At 38.3% G+C, this 18,142-nt stretch overlaps 1 protein-coding gene across 1 annotated transcript in view; it reads right to left on the reverse strand.

The window, feature by feature from the left end:
* Positions 1 to 18,142, reverse strand: part of ADAMTS18 (ADAM metallopeptidase with thrombospondin type 1 motif 18) — a 194,918-nt gene that overhangs the window by 114,923 nt on the left and 61,853 nt on the right. Inside the window, exons 5-7 of the mRNA XM_027865019.1 lie at positions 14,191 to 14,473; positions 11,255 to 11,448; positions 9,641 to 9,724 (exon numbers count right to left, since the gene is read on the reverse strand). Coding sequence (XP_027720820.1) covers positions 9,641 to 9,724; positions 11,255 to 11,448; positions 14,191 to 14,473 — 561 coding nt within the window. The remainder of the gene's footprint in view (positions 1 to 9,640; positions 9,725 to 11,254; positions 11,449 to 14,190; positions 14,474 to 18,142) is intronic.

Consider the following 18,142-nt stretch of genomic DNA (forward strand, 5'->3'; position numbering starts at 1 on the left):
GGAGATCAATGAATTGGGCATGCAGCTAAAAAAAAGCTAGAAAAAGAACAAATTAAAAATCCCCAATTAAATACCAAATTAGAAATTCTGAAAACCAAAGGAGAGATTAATAAAATTTAAATTAAGAAAACTATTGAACTAATAAATAAAACTAAGAGCTGGTTTTATGAAAAAAAAACAATAAAATAGATAAATCTTGGGTTAATTTGATTTAAAAAAAGAAAGAAAACCAAATCACTAATATCAACAACAAAAAGGGTGAATCCACCACCAATAAGGAGGAAATTAAAACAATAATTAGGAGCTATTTTACCCAACTGTATACCAATAAATTTGACAATGTTAGTGAAATAGATAAATATTTACAAAAATATAAATTGCCCAGATTAATAGAAGAGGAAATAAAATACTTAAATAACCCCATTTGAGGAAAAGAAATTGAACAAGCCATCAATGAATTCCCTAAGAAAAAATCCCCAGGGCCAAATGGATTTACAAGTGAATTCTACCAAACATTAAAAGAACAATAAATTTCAATACTATATAAACTATTTGGGAAAATAGGCAAAGAAGGAGTCCTACCAAATTCTTTTTATGATACAAATATGGTGCTGATCCCTAAAACAGGAAGAGCCAGAATAGAGAAAGAAAAATATAGACCAATTTCCCTAATGAATATAGATGGAAAATTTTTAAATAAAATATTAGCAAAGAGATTACAGCTACTTATCTTGAGGATAATATACTATGACCAGTTATGATTTATGTGAGGAATGCAGGGATGGTTCGATATTAGGAAAACTATCAGCATAATTTACTCTATCAACAACAAAACTAACAGAAATCACATGATTATCTCACACAGAAAAAGCTTTTGACAAAATACAACACCCATTCCTAATTAAAAAACCCTAGAAAGCATAGGAATAAATGGAATCTTCCTTAAAATTATAAGTAGCATCTATTGAAAACCATCAGCAAGCATTACATATAATGGGGATAAGCTAGAAGTATTTCCAATAACATCTGGGGTGAAACAAGGATGTCCATTATCCACCACTGTTATTCAATATTGTACTAGAAATGTTAACTTTAGCAATAAGAGAAGAAAAAGAAATTGAAGGAATTAGAATAGGCGAAGAAAAAACAAAGCTATCACTCTTTGCAGATGACATGATAGTATACTTAGAGAATCCTAGAGAATCAAATAAAAAACTACTTGAAATAATAAACAAATTTAGCAAAGTTGCAGGATATAAAATAAATGCAAATAAATCATTGGCATTTTTACATATTACTAACAAAGCCCAACAGCAAAAGATAGAAAGAGAAATTCCATTTAAAGTTAATGTAGACATTATAAAATATTTGGGAGTCTACCTGCCAAAACAAAACCAGGAACTATATGAACACAATTACAAAACACTTTTCACACAAATAAAGTCAGATCTAAACAATTGGAAAAATATCAATTGCTTATGGGTAGGCCAAGCTAATATAATAAAAATGACAATTCTACCTAAATTAATTTACTTATTCAGTGCCATACCAATCAAACTACCAAAAATTACTTGATAGAGCTAGAAAAAATAATAACAAAGTTCATCTGGAAGAACAAAAGATCCAGAATATCAGAATGAAAAGAAATGCAAGGGAAGGGGGCCTAGCCATACCAGATCTCAAATTGCATTATAAAGCAGCAATTATCAAAACTACTTGGTACTGGCTAAGAAACAGAGTGGTGGATCAGCAGAATAGCTTAGAAACACAAGACACAATAGTCAGTGACTATAGTAATCTACTTTTTGATAACCCAAAGACTCCAGCTTCTGGGATAAGAACTCACTACTACAAAACTGCTGGGAAAACTGGAAAATGGCATGGCAGAAACTAGGATTGGACCAACCTCTTCAAAATGGGCACACAATTTTGATATAAAGGCTGACACAATAACCAAATGAGGAGAGCAAGAAATAGTTTACCTGTCAGATTTATGGAGAAAGGAAGGATTTATGACCAAACAAGAGATAGAGAACATTATGAAATGCAAAATGAATAACTTTGATTACATTAAGTGGAAAAGTTTTTGTACAACAAAGCCAATGCAACCAAGATTAGAAGGTAAGCAGAAAGCTGGGAAACAATTTTTATAGCCATTGTCTCTGATAAAGGCCTTGTTTCTAAAATATGTAGAGAACTGAGTCAAATTTATAAGAATACAAGTCATTCCCTAATTGATAAATGATCAAAGGATATGAACAGGCAGTTTTCAGATGAAGAAATTAAAGCTATCTACAGTCTTATGAAAAAATACTCTAAATCACTATTGATTAGAGAAATGCAAATCAAAACAACTCTGAGATACCACATCACACCTATCAGATTGGTTAATATGACAAAACAGGAAAATGATAAATGTTGGAGAAGATGTGGGAAAATTGAACACTAATTAATGCATTGTTGGTGAAGTTTTGAGCTGATCCAACCATTCTAGAGAGCAATTTGGAACTATGCCCAAAGGGTTATAAAACTGTGCATACCCTTTGACCCAACAATATGACTTGTAGGTCTATATCCCAAAGAGATCACACAAATGGGAAAAGGATCCACATGTACAAAAATGTTTACAGCAGTTCTTTTTGTGGTGTCAAAGAACTGGAAATTGAGGGGATGCCCATCATTTGGGGAATGGCTGAACAAGTTGCGGTACATGAATGTAATGGAATACTATTGTGCTACAAGAAATGAGCAGGCAAACTTCAAAAAAACCTGGAAAGACTTATATGAATTGATGCTGAGTAAAGTGAGCAGAAACAGGAGAACATTGTACACAGTAATAGCAACATTATGCGATTATTAACTTTAATAGACTTAGCTCTTCTCAGCAATGCAAGGATCTAAGACAACTCCAAAAGACTCATGATGGAAAATGCTATCCATACGCAGAGAAAAAACTTTGGAGTCCAAATGCAGATGGAAGCATACTATTTGCTGTCTTTATTTTGTTGTTTTATTTTGTTTCTTCTTTCTCATGGTTCCTCCCACTGATTCTAATTCTTCTTTACAACATGACTAATGTGAAAACTAAAAAAAAAAAAAAAAAAGAGTGCCTGACATAAAGATAAAAAAAAATAAATACTCCAAGCTACCTGGAATGAAAAACTTTCAAAATATAGAAACAGGCTAGCAGATATGATCAATAACATGGTGGAATGGCATGAGGCACATCTAATCCTTCTTGTCCTGTCTACTACTGGAGTTGTACTGAGGATGTTTTCAGTGAGCCTATAGAAGATTATCTTCCATCCTAATATTTTCATTCAGCTACAAAGAGTTGTTTTTTGACCTGTACAGTAGTCTGTAGAACATTAAACAGAAAAGAATAATAGAATAACAATTTATCCAAGGACTGTTTCTATCCGAACCCCAAAGAAAAAGATGAATGATGATGATGATAATGATGATATAAATACAAAGGCATTTATATGAGTGATTCAGGATCAAGTTGCTGCAATCATAAATTACACAACAATTATCCTTAGGGAGCCCAGGTTTATAGATTAATCTGAATTATATAATAATTTGATAGAAACTATGCAATAAATCACAGCATGTTACAAAACTTTAATACCTACCAGATTCCTTTAAAAAAAGATACAATCAGGTGACTAGAATCATACACCAGAATTTTACTATACTTTTTAAACTAATTTTTATACTGTAAATACAAATCCCAAAATATTCTTGGGAATTCAGCAAATAAACTATAATGGAATGAATGCATCATTACAGATAGGACTGGTGCCTACAACCACCAGGCCACAATACTAATTCATAAAAATTTAATAACATTTTAAAGAGCTTATCACTGTATTGAATACTCATAATCTCCAAACTACATGGAATGAGAAGCTTTCAAAAATAATCTATGTTAATCTCTAAATCAGAGCTCCTTAAAGATAATCCTGCAAATTGAAACCATGTTTAAATAAAGTGAGGCACATATCATCCTTTTCTTTCTGTTTATTATTAGAGTGGTCCCAAAGATGTTTCCAAGTAATCTACAAAGGCTAAGCTCACATCCCAATATTTTTAATTCAATTACAAAAACCAGTCAGTCTTATCCACCTGCACATTAGCCTATGGAATAAATCATTTCTATCTGAATCCTATCAAAAAGTGGAGAACAAGATAACTGATGATAGTGATGATAATAATGATGATGATGATAAACAACAATTCTATATGGTTTTAAGTTTTGCAAAATGCTTTACACATATTATCTCATTTGTGCCTAAATCCTAAGCTCCTGAAAGGACTCATGAATGTGATTACTGAGCCACTGTTGGTGATCTCTGAAAGGTCATTATGATTGACAGAAATGCTGCAGGACTGGAAAAGAACGAATGTTTCATTTACCAAAAGACAGAAGGGAAAGGGGTGTGTGTAAACTACAGGCTAACAAACTTGACTTTGATTTTTGGCAAAATTCTAGAAACAAAGACTCTAGTTGGCAAACCACAGCCTGAGGACCAAATCTTGCCTGCTGCCTGCTTTTACATAGCCAACCAGCTAAGAATAGTTTTTATATTTAGATTTACAAAAGCCATTTTTTAGCTTACTGGCCATACAAAAGCAGGCAGTGAGACCGATTTGGCTCTTGCACCATAGTTTGCCAATCTCTGTTCTAAAATATACTATAAAGAGACAGAGAAAATTTCGAAAGGAAATGGTGATAACAAAGAGTTAGTACAGCTTCATTAAGAACAGGTCATTCCAGACCAACCTCATTTCCATTTTTGAGAGATAGATCTGAAAAATCTCCTTCATTGGTACATCGTCCATATCCCACTTTCTAACTCTGGTTGTATCCCAAGGCTCTGTCCTAGGCCATTATTCTTTTCTAGCTATGCTTTTTAACTTAATGATCCCATCAGCTCCTATGAGTTTAACTATCTTTTCTGGGCAGATGATTCTCAAATTGTATACCTCCAACTACCTTTTAGACATTTCAAATTGGACATCCCAAGTCAAGTCAACAAGAATTTATTAAGTTTGTACTATGTGCCAGGCATGACGCTAAGCACTAGGGATACAAAGAAAGTTCCCCTTCCCAAAGTTCCTTGCTTTCAAGGAGCTCACAGTGTAATAGTGGGAGACAACATGCAAGCAACTATGTACAAAAAGATATACACAGGATAAATTGGGGATAGTCTCAGAGAGAAGACATTAGCATCAAGCGGACTGGGAAAGGCTTCTTGCAAAAGGTGGGATTTGAGATGAGACTTGACAAAAGAGAAGGAAGTAAGGAGACAGAAGTGAGGATTGCAAGCCTTCCAGGTATGCGGGACAGCCAGTGAAAATGCTTAGAGTCAGGAGATGGAGAGTCTCGCACAAGGAAGAATAAGGAGGTCAGTGTCACCAGACTGTAGATCATAGAGTACATGGAGGAGTGTAGGGTAGTAAGGGGCTGAGTTATAAAGCATTTTAAAAGCAAAATAAAACATTTTATATTTTTTCCTGAGGCAACAGGGAACCATTACAGTTTACTAAATAGGTGAGTGATTCAACCTATACTTTATTTTTTTATTATTTTTTTTAAGCAATTGGGGTTAAGTGACTTGCCCAGTGTCACACAGCTGGTAAGTGTCTGAGGCTGGATTTGAACTCAGATCCTCCTGACTCCAGGGCCAGTGCTCTATCCACTGCACCACCTCATTGCCCCACAACTTATACTTCAGAAAAATCACTTTGATAGCTGAGTAAAGGGTGGACTGGAGTGAGCAGAGACTTGAGGCAAGGAAACCATCTAGCAGGCTATTTTAATAGTCCAGGCATTAAATGATGAGGCATCAAGGCATCAAGGCCTGATCAAATGATCAGGTATCAAGATGGTGGCAGTACCAAAGGATAGAAGGAGTCATATACAAGAGATATTCTGAAGGAAGAATTGACAGGGCCTTGGCAACAGATTGGCCATGAGAGGAGAAACTGACAAGTCAAGGATGACACCTAGATTGAGAGCTTAGGTGACTGGGCCAAACTTGATAGTAACAAGGAAGTTAGAAAGAAGGAAAGGTTTGGAAAGAAAAGATAATAGGTTCAGTTTGAACATATTGCTTAATATATCTGCATGACATCCAGTCTGAGACATCAGGCAAACAGTCGGAGATGAGAGACTAGAGGTCAGTCAGATCAAGTGAGATAACATCTGTAAAGTGCCTGGCACATACTCGGCGCTATATAAATGCTAACTATTATCATGATGATGGTGTTTGTGGCATCAACTTCTTACAGCAAATACCAAAATTAATATAAGACTATACTCGGCACTATGTAAATGCTAACTATTATCACGATGACGGTGTTTGTGGCATCAACTTCTTACAGCAAATACCAAAATTAATATAAGACTACAGGAAAGAATAAAAATGAAGAAGCCCTGTGTAATTTTAAAAAATACATCTCCAATATGAGCTATTCAAACTGAAGCATAAAGAGACTGAGACTCATACAGGGTAACACAGGCGGAAAGCAATCAGAGGCATGAACTGAACCCAGATCCTCTGGCTCCAAAGCTAGGGATCTTTCCACAATACTCTCTTGCATCCTATATCAATGGAGAGCACATCCACACTGAAGAGACCATGTAGGGCCTTATGCATAGTAGGTACTTAATAAATGTGGGTTGCATTGAATTCAACTAAATTCAAAGACATACTCAACTGAGACTATAAAATGTATTTTTATATAGCTTCCAGAAGAAATATGTCAAATTTAGTAGGGCCACATTTTGATGTTGCTGACATCTGTTTACCCAAATGCTATTTCCTAGTTTTATAGCACACATGAAAGCCAGAGTGGGCTCTTTGTGACTTCAAAATTCTTGTTGTTTCCATTACTCCATGCTGCTTGCTGATGCCATAAGGCAGAACCACATCCTCTCCCATTCCCCAAACACACATACCCATAATTTTAAGACAACATGTTAAACTTTATATGAGGTTAGTAGTTTGACATCTTTTCTGTCCAAAAGTGGAATATAAGGCAGGAGTGAATTCTGCTACTTTGGAGATCTTTAAGAAGAAAATAGACAGGCATTTGCTGGGGCTGCCTCCTTGCTGTTCCATGAATAAGACACTGCATCTCTTGGCTCTGGGCATTTTCTCTGCCTGTCTCCCATACCTGGAATGTTCTTCCTCCTTGACGACACCTCTGGACTTCCCTGGCTTCCTTTATGGCCCAACTACAATCCCATCTTCTACAGAAAGGTTTTTTAACCCCTCTTAATTCAAGTACCTTCCCTCTCTTAATTATTTCCCATTATCTATTATTATTAATCTCATATCTAACTTGTTTTGCTATTTTTCTCCTCCATTTGATTGCGAGCTTCTTGAGGACAGGGACTGTCTTTTACTTTTTTGGGTAACCTCAGCACTTAGCATAGTGTCAGGCACAGAGTAGGCACTTAATAAATGTTCCCTGACTGAAAGAGGAAATTCCTATTGAGTATAAGTTTGATCTAGTGCAGAGTTTTCTTTACCTTTTTGTGTCAAGGCTCCCACTGTCAGTCTGGTGAAGCCCACGGACCCCCTTCTAAAAGTAATGTTTTGAAATAGTTAAAGGAATTGCTAAATCACAGCTAGAGAGTAAAAGGAAGAAAAAGATGCATTTTATTTCCCTTTCAAGATCATAAACCCCCTGAAATCTAACCCCAGACCCCTTAGGGATCCAGGGACTCCCAAGTTAAGAACCCTTGATCTAAATGATCTCTAAAATTCCATCTAATGCTGAGATTCAGTATTTCTATCATTTTCTATTTGATTTTATGAATTCCAGAATCTTACATTTTAAAGAGGCCTCAGCAATTAATTTATTTTAGCCCATTGTCTGCAGCCATTAGCCCTGCTGTGGGCAAATTTCCTGCTAAAATGTTTCTTTGCTATGAGAAAAAACATTTGAAAATCCATAAATTGTTATCTGCTTCCCCCAACCACCCAGTGGTTTAGGGATTTAAGAATTATGGGCAGGAAGTTTCTATTCCTCTAACTGTTGGGTTGAGGGACTCAAATTCAGTAAATATTTGTAAGGTCCTTCCTATAAAATGCAAAACCCTTGTGCCAACACAGCAGGTGAGACATAGAATTTAAATAAGATATGGTATCTGCCTTCATGGAGCTCGTGGTCTAGTACTGAGATATAACTCTTTAAAAAAAAAACTCCTTAATAGGTAACTATAATACATAATATTCTGTGATAAGCGAGAAAGAAAGCTTCAGCAAATTGCTTTGTGAAATCCAAGGTGGGACACACTGTTGTTGGTTGAATTGCCATAACACATACATACATACATACACAAATATACACACACACATATATATTGAATTGGGGTGTGTACGTGTGTGTATGTATGTATGTATACATATATTTTTTCATTTAGAGGATAATGGGGCATCTTTCTCTCTCTCACACACATGCATACACACACACACACACACACACACACACACACACACGTGCACGCACACAACATGCCCATCCCTGAATCCCAATTCAGTTGTAAAATAGACTATGGCAAATTGACAACAGGATGAACACCTTTCAAAATAATTCTCTATTGTGTGAGGGTCCCAAGACCAAGAACACAGACATTCCTAAGAAAAAGGGAAGATTCAGAAAAGAGTTTCCAAGATGTAGCTATCACTTAGTGACTTTCTGACTCAAAAGCACTTTTCCTGTAATGTATATAACACAAAGAAACACAGACAGACACACAGAAAAGTCGTTCAGGGGACCTGACTCCTAAATCCATAATGCTCTGCCACAAGGTTTCCACTTGGCTCTCTCACCCTCCTGACAACCTTGGCTCTCAACCTCCTGTACAGTTGCCTAGCCACAGTACAAGGACCAATTTAGGGAAGAATTTCTCAGACACCTGGATTCTCCCTGATTTTATTCACTTCCCAAACGCAGCCTGCAAGGAGGAGGACAAGGTGGTGCCATCCTTAGTAGTACTGACAACAGCTGATGCTCCTACCAGTCAATTTTTCCATCTTCATGGCTGTGCAAACATATGGCACCTAGAGTAGTTCAGGGCAAACAATAAATACTCAGCAAACTTTAGTCACTTAGTTATTTTCATCAAACAACCATTTAGTAAGCACCTACTATCACTACCTGTGGGCCATTTCCAGTCATCCTGATCTCTGTGTTGCCACCAGACCCAGATGGCTCCAGAGGAGAAAGTGAGGCTGGTGACTTTGCACAGCCCTCCCTCACTTAGATTAATTCACTTGCATGTCATGGCATCACCTCCCTGATGTCATGGTCTTCTTCAAGAATGAAGGACAAACTACTACTACTTAGTGATAGTAAGCACCTTCCCTATTTCATGAGAATGTCTGTGTTAATGGTCATGGAACCTCACACAATGGAGGATTTTTTAAAAGGCTGTTCATTCTGCCATCAAATTGTACTATAATCTATTTTACAATTGAATTAAGATTCAGGGATGGGATTGGGGTGTGTGTGTGTGTGTGTGTGTGTGTGTGTGTGTGTGTGTGCACAGCACTAGGCTATGGAGAGCAGAAGAGAACACAGAATCTAACAGAATGAGATAAGGTTGTATCCTACCACTTACAGGTTCTTGTTCCAGGAGAAGGAGGCTCACCACAACAATGTTTATGTCACTTCCAATGGTCCCATCCTTAAAAAGACTGGAAACCTGATTGAATAATAAAAAAGACAATAAAACCCAGTAAGAAAAAACTAACTTTTCTCAAAGTGAAAAGAAAACAATCACCTACTTTATATCAAACTATAATGAGAAAAAATTTTACTGCTGAAAATCAGAACTCAAAATACTTGTTGCATTCATTCATTCACTCAACATTTCTCATGGCTGTGCTACTGTGGGACTTCCCTAACTTCACCACACCCTAGCATGGGGTACCCTTTCCCTTCCTGCCTTCCCTTGTCAGCTTTCTTTTTGTGTGTTGTCTTCCGCCATTGTCTAACAGGGTAAGCTCTTTGAGAGCAGGAACTGTCTCTCTCTCTCTCTGTGTTTTTAAATTAGCATCCCTAGTGCCTGACACATAGGTTCTTAATAAATTTGCATTGACAATTGGAGGGGATGGGGGACCTAAATCAGTTTAGATATTCTCTCTCTAAGCCAGAAATGATTTGGATTTTTGGTTAATGTTAAATTAATTTAAATTCTCTGGCAGATTAAAATCTCTGGCAGATTCTCTGTGCTTAAAGCCAGAGTACAATATTAACATTTTTTTTCCTTCAGTGGCACCTATATCTTCGTCATCTATAACTAGGAACGGACACAGGCCAGTCATGAAGCAAGAATGAGGAATAACTAATGGACAGTCCAAGTGCTACACAGGTATCCTACCATGTATGAAAAACCAAAGGAAGGCTTTCAATATCTTGGCTTCATCATGTATAGAGGAGTCATGGAAAGATACAGAATCAAAAAGCATGGGGCTACTCTGATTTGCATTCATATAGATGGGCTGTAAGCTGCTTGAGAATAGAGATTGTTTTGTTGTCTTGGTGACATAAGGCCTCCATAGTGCCTGACACAGAGTAGATGCTATATAAATGCTTGTTGATTCATTGATTGATTGATGTAGGAAGCACCTACACCAATGAGACTATGGATTTATATGTTTTTGTAAATATAGTCCCATCAAGACATATTTTCTAATGTCATTAAGATTATGAATCTTCTACAAAAGTTCAAACTCTCTCCTTCTTCGAGGGAGGAAGGGAAGGAAGAAAAGAGAAAGGAAGGAAAGAAGGAAGGAAGGAAAGAAGGAAGGAAGGAAGGAAGGAAGGAGAAGCAGGGGAAAGAGGGCAGAGAAATGGAGGGGAGGGAAGGGAAGGGATGGGGGAAGAGGGAAGGAGGTAAGAAGGAGAGAGAGAGGAAATAAGCATTTATTAAGTACCTACCCTTCAAGAACAAAGGACAAACAACAATAACAAAAAATGTACAAGGCACTGTGCTAAGCACTTTACAAATATTATCTCATTTGGTCCTCACAATGACTTTGGGAGGTAGATGCTATTATTATCCCCATTTTACAGTTGTGGAAACTGAAGCAGACAGTGGTTAAGTGACTTGCCGAGTTACACAGCTAGATTTGGACTCACATCTTCCTGATTCCAGGCCCAATACTTGATCCACTGCATCACTGAGCAGCCAGAGGTTGAAAGTTTGGTGTCAGTCCATGCTGGGACTTACCATATTCATTACAGTTAAGATGTATGTGGTCACATTTTCTTTGCCATGCTTTTCCACCATTTTCTTATCAGCCACAACAAGAGTCTCCACGTTGAGGCCTCGCTGGGATTTCCCAGCAGACCTTCTAAGCCGTCCAGTGCTAATGTATTCATCTACCCTTACATAGGTATCATCTGTGGGGGGCTTGGGGGCATCTGTAAAGAGACAAAGCCACTTTAGCAGAGGGTCTGGAGGGAACACATCTCCAAAGGACAGAGACTGCTGCAGAAAGCCTCAAGCCTAATGGTCACCACCACATGCTGCTGAATGGCAACTATAAAAATCCTTCCTACTTCAGAAAGAAAAAAAAAGATGATGGAGACAACTTGAGACAGCAGAATAGGTCAAGAATCATATTTTTAAATGCATAAAGTAAAATGTGGAATTACAAAAGAAACTAATTATACTGAAATACAATTATAAAAAAAAATTAAACCAAGTTCATGGACCCCAGGTTAAGAACCAGGAGTCCCCAGGGATCTCTTCTTGATCTTCTCTTCTTTCTTGACACTCTCCCCTGGTGATCTTCAATACTACAGCATCAATCACGACCTCGATGAGGCAGTATTGTAGGGTGCAAAGAGAGGAGACTCAGGAATCAGAGGAACTGGGCTCAGAATCTCCCTCTGATGCTTCCACCAATGTGATCTTGAGCAAGTCTCTTAACCATCCTGAGTCTCAGTTTCTTCATATGTAAAATGAGGGGGCTAGATGGGATGGCTTCTGAGATCACTTCCAGCTTAAGATCTATTATCCTATGACCTTGTGCAGATAATTCCTAAATCTGTCTCTGGCCTTTACCTCTCTCTTCTGAGCTACACAACCATGTCTCTAGTGGCCTGTAGGCTATCTCCATCTGGATTTCCTACAAATACCTCAAACTCAGCATGAACAAAAGCAAGCTATTTTTACTCCTAAACCTGCTCCTCCTTCTGACTTCACTATTTCTGTGTGTGGTACCCACAGGCAGCATCCAGTCTCCCATGTTCAGTACTTTGGCATTAATCGTGACTCTTTCTTCTTCCTTGACTCTCATATACAATCATTTACTAGGTCCAGTCAATTCCATCTCTACACTATCTTTTTTCCTGCTGTCCACTCCATATCTGCCTAGACTACTGTAATAGCCTCTTCCCATGATTTCTCACTTTTCTTTTCTCCAATCCATTCTTCAGACCAATATCTGAATACATGTGTATATATCTATATATATATAGATATATACATATTGATTTAGATTTGATCATGTCACTCCTTATGCTCAAAAATCTTCAGTGGCTCCCTACTCCTACAGAATAAAGTTAAAACTCCTTTGTCTAGCATTCAAGTCCTTCCACTACCTGACACCACTTAACCTTTTCAGCTTTGTCTCATATTATACCCCTCTATGATCTCTAAGCTCCAGGCAAACTGGACCCATAATCATAACCCTGAAATTTGCAAGGCACCCACATCTGTACCCATCCTGTTTCTAATGCCTAGGATACCGTCCCCTCTCTCCTTTTTCTCCTCTTGAATTACTTCTCATTCATTAAAGCTCAACTCAAACATAATCTCCTCTAGAAAGACTTTTCTCATTCCAGTGACCAGGAACAGCCTGGCCCCTCTGATTTCAGCTTTGTCTTGTACCACTATGATGATCCTTATCATACAATGTAAACTAGAGTTATTTGGGTTTGTGTTGTATTCCAATAGTAGACTTTAAGTTCCATGAGGTTGGAGGCCATGTTTTACCTGAACTATATCTGTCCCTCAGCTACCAGCACAAGACCCTACACAGTACATACTCAATAAATTGGCTATTATCATAAATACAAAAATCTTCTCTTTGCCATTCAAAGCCCTTCATAACCTAGCCCCCTCTTACCTTTCAATCTTCTCACACCTTACTCCCTGCCAGGTACTCTTCAACCCAATGACACTGGCCTCCTGGCTGTTCCACAAACAAGACTCTCCATCTCTCAGCTCCAGGAATTTTCTCTCATTTTCCCCCATGCCTAGAATGTTCTCCCTCTTTAACTCTACCTACTGGCTTCCTTTAAGTCCCAACTAATATCTCATTTTTTATAGGAATCCTTTCCCAGTCCCTCTTAATTCTAATGGCTTTCCTTTTTTTGATTATTTCCTTTTGATCCTACATCTGTACATATCTCTGCTTCTTGTCTCCCCAATATGTCCTTTTAAAGAAGGTACTACCTTTTGCCTCTTTTTGTATTCCCCAGTGCTTAACACAGTGCCTGGCACATAGTAGGTATTTATTGACTGATTGACCGCAAACATTTGAAGATAACGAACATGGCTTCATTAAGTTTTCTCACAATTTTGTCCAACACATGCATTTTACAAATTGGGAAACTGAAGCACAGAGGAGAAACAACTTGTCCAAGGTCATATTTGTTCCAAAGTAAAAATAAATAAATAATCACCCAGATTTTGCCCAAGAGGGCCAGGTTTATACTTTTGGCCTTGAGCCTTCACTTTCAGTAATAGCCTTTCCCCTCAGAGCACTGAAAGCACTTTGTTTTGAATTTCTCTAATTAGGCTAATTATATAACATTTTATATTATCATATCTACGCATCTTATTTTCTTACTAGATCATGAGTTTAATTAATACAAGGACTGTGGATTGGTCTTATCTAAACTTTCTATCTGCCTCAGGCATGACCCAGTGCTTTTTACACAGTAGATACTTGATAAATGTTTGTTATACTGTTGTATTTGTTTCATTTCCTTCCCTATCTCTAATGGTTCCCCTAGAGTGGGATTAGCCCCATTTTAAACAAACAGCCCCACTCCCAGCCGTGTCAGCACTGCTGTCTGCCCTTAAGCAAACACAGACACGTCTGCACAAGGTCCACATTTACAACGAGAACAAGAGAATGTGCCCTTACATACATTTCTTGCGCCTTCCACAAAAATGCTGCCTTTGCAGCCTTCGATGCTGAGAAGGCTTCTCCAGGCTTGGAGAGTCCTGAGGGCTGTGACTTCGGGGATGAGCAGGCAATGGTGGACTGGATCCAGGGAAGACCTGATATCGCTGGATTTTCTCCTCCGCTGTTCTTTTGTACAGTACATGAGGATGGTGGCCTGTGGGGGAGGTATAGTTGTGTTCCTGGGCTAGCAGTATTGGCAATGGAGATATGAGGAACTCATTTTCCTGTGTCCTGATTAAACCTGACTAAAAAAAAAAAAAAGATAATTCTTTACCATGTGTCTTATACATAAATGTATCATTTTCTCTATCTGCACTTGTCACAGTCAGCTTCAATCTAATCCAAACAAATTCTTTTTGTTTATATGTCCCTCTGATATATATAGAAACTCACATAAATCATTCATTCAACAAATATTTAAGCATTTACCATGTTCTGTTTTGCATTTTCTCTCTATGGGGTCAGTTGCAATAATTATATACACACATACAAATGCATTTTTTTTTTACTAAACCTGTGATTTCATTGGCATAGGGAACTTGGTGGGTAAACTCCCTTTTCCAATTCAGATCATCAATTAATAGTCTTATTCATAGACTTGCCTGGAGCACTGAGAGGTTAGGTCACTTGCCCAGGGTTACAATGCAAATAGATATCAGAGGAAGAACTTGAGCCTAAGTCCTCTTGACCCTGGGGCCTGTTCTCTATTAGGTCTTGAGTTCCAGTGTGACCTCAGACACCTACTTGCTGTGTGACCCTATGCAAGCCATTTTAAAAAAAAAAAAAAAAAAAAAAAAAAAAAAAACCTCCCTGTGCCTCGGTTTCCCCATCTGCCAAATGGAGATGATAACAGTACCTATCTTCCAGGATTGTTTTAAAGATCAAATGAGATAATATTGGAAAAGTGCTTTGCAAACCTTAAAGTTCTCTATAAATGCTAGCTATTATTGTCAAGTGCCTACTATGTTCCAGGCACTGTGCTAAGCCATAAGACTCTATATTATTTCTGATAACAATACTAATAATGATAATGATAAAAGCTTACATTTATATGGTGTTTTGTTTTATACATACAAATGTTTGCAACTGAGGAAAGCCTCCCCCTCTACTTGCTATGCCTCTTCCCCATTGTAGCAAAAGAAAGAGATAACAGATGGACAGTTTGCACACTGGACAGATGAACTAGGATCTATACTTTGGGAAATGAGTTTACATTGATCCACTGAAGTATTAAGATATTAATAGTTCACCTTTCCATGGTACTTTTCAGTAATTCACAAGCTACTTTTCTCACTCACTATAGTTCTGTGGAGTAAGAATAGTACAAGGATTCTCACTCACATATTACAGAGAAGAAAACTGAGAGACTCAGAGAGGGGCAGTGATTTCTCTGAGGTCACACAGCTAGGAAGTGTCAGAGCCAGGTCTTAAATCCACATCTTCTGACTTCAGATCCAATGTTCTTTCCACTCCACATACTATCACTTCCTCCTTTGCTAGGAAGTATGGAGATGATGGTACTGATCAACAACAGATATTTATCTATTCGTTTGTTTATTACTGTTGATCAGTAAACTACTATGTGCCAGTCAATGTTCTAAGCCCTGGGGATACAGGCATAAAGAATGAAGTCATCCCTACTTGTAATGATGATCACAATGCTAGTTAGATGGTGCCTTAAAGGTCTGAAAATGCCAGAACCAGAGTATGGAAGACACGGGGTGATTCTAGAATGAAAACTGGGTGCGTTGATTTCATTTAAAAATGCCCAACTGGGTGATCTCAGATCATGCCGAGACTGTGAAGTCTTGCCACAGAAACATAGAATTATACAATGGGGAGTTTAAAGGGACTTGGAACATCATAGACTATAGCCCTCACAACACAACCAGGTTCAGAAACTGAAGCCCAGAAAGAAGTTATTGGCTCCAGGTCACGTGATAAGTTGGTAGCAAAGCTGGGATTCAAACCCAGGTCTTCTTTACTCCAAGTCCAGAGTTCTTTCCATTACACCACACTGCCTCTATCTACCCATTCTCTATTGACTGTTTGCATTCAAGCTGGGATACAAGCAAGGTATGCTGGTAAAGTTATAACTAACAAAGTACCCATGACACATTTTTAAGGTTAATTTACATTGTTAACACTTTCTTAAGTCTAGAGATAAATAAATAAATAGATAGATAAATAGATAGATAAATCAAGCCCCAGTTGGTAACATTTGCTAATTGTAAGTGCTCACACTGAAAATTTAACAACCTGCTCAAGCTGGCTCCAGCACGCTCCTGAATTCAGGAGAAGCAGCAACAAAGACAGGAAAGACCAGGCGTCCGGAGATTTGAGTCTGGACACTAACCATCTGTGTGTCCATGAGCAAGTCTTTCCCTCCTCTCTGGGCTCCAGCTTCCTCTTCTGTAAAGTGAAGGGGATCGAACTCAATAATGCCTCTCCTTTATATGAATGATTCCTCTGAGGTCACTGGACAGATTTTTATAGAGGTAATACTGGAAACCAGTTTCACCTCTTTGTTTTTCTGATGAGGAAACTTTTTGCTTTTCTTTGTATCCCCAGTGCTTAGCATAGTGCCTGGCATATTATCATAAATGCTTCTTGACCTGACTTGAGGAAACTGAGACCCACAGAGAAGAAGTGACTTGTCTAAGATCATAAGATCATTAAGGGGCAGCACATGGATTCAGATCCAGGTCCTCTGTCTTCTAATCTAGTGCACTTTAAGGTCCCTTCTAGCTTATATTCTAGGACATTTCAGAACATGCAATCATGGGGGTTTATTGAGTTTTGAAGTTCATTGAGAAAAACCTTATACACTCTATGCTTATATTCTAGACCTGAAGAGTAACACATTAATGAAATCACTCCCAGATGTCTGAGTCCCTAGTTAAAAACAGAGGGGTGATCACTAATTCTTTCCACACAGGATGGTCTCACTTAAACCAGAGCTTCTCAGCTCCTCTCCAGGGTAAGGGCTATACCTCTCTAAGTGGCTTCCACTCTTTAATCTACTGCCCCTTCCCCGCCCCATCTCCCCACCCCACCCCGCCCCAGGCCCTTGTAACTTTAATTCCATGATCATTTGCAGGGTTTACAAGTTAAATTAAAGAGTAAAACCCAGAAGGAGGTCCTACTGGTGTACTCTTTCTCAGTGAAATCTAAGCATGATTTTTAGACTGGGGGGGGGAGTGAATGAAGACTGGGGAGGGAGGAAAGAGAGAAGAGAAACAGTGTAGAGCAGGAGTGGCCTTCTAGGTCCTCGGGTGCGGCCTTGTGACCAAGTCCAAATTTTACAGAAAAACACAGAAAAAAAAATCCTTTTATTAAGGGCATTTGTTCTGTTAAGTTTGGATTTAGTCAAAGGGCCACACTTGAGGACCTAGAAGGACACATGTGGCCTAGAGGCCACAGGTTCTCCACCCTGGTGTAAAGTCTCTCTGAACCTTCTCTGGACACCCATTGCTGGTGAAAGGATTAAAAAAATAATACCTGAGGGCAACTAGGTGGCACAGTGGATAAAGCACCGGCCCTGGAGTCAGGAGGACCTGAGTTCAAATTAAGCCTCAGACACATGACACTTACTAGCTGTGTGGCACTGGCAAGTGATTTAACCCCATTGCCTAGCAAAAAAACTTTCAAAGCTGAGGAAGGTCATTTAGTATCACTTGATAGAATCTAGAGCTTAAGGGACCTTATAGATAATTTTATCCAGTTCTCTCATTTTACAGAGGAGGAAACTGAGGCCAAGGGAATGGAAGGTATTTGCTCAATGTCACATGGTGAGCAGGTAACTGAACTGAGATCTGTTCTAAAATGAATGAGTTCAGCAGAGAACAATGTGAGGACCTGCCTGAATACAGAGTACAAGAAGATGCCACTGGAATTCAGATCAACAAACAATT

The sequence above is a fragment of the Vombatus ursinus genome, unplaced genomic scaffold (assembly GCF_900497805.2).
Source record: "Vombatus ursinus unplaced genomic scaffold, bare-nosed wombat genome assembly UNPS02014778.1, whole genome shotgun sequence".
Classification (NCBI taxonomy): domain Eukaryota; kingdom Metazoa; phylum Chordata; class Mammalia; order Diprotodontia; family Vombatidae; genus Vombatus; species Vombatus ursinus.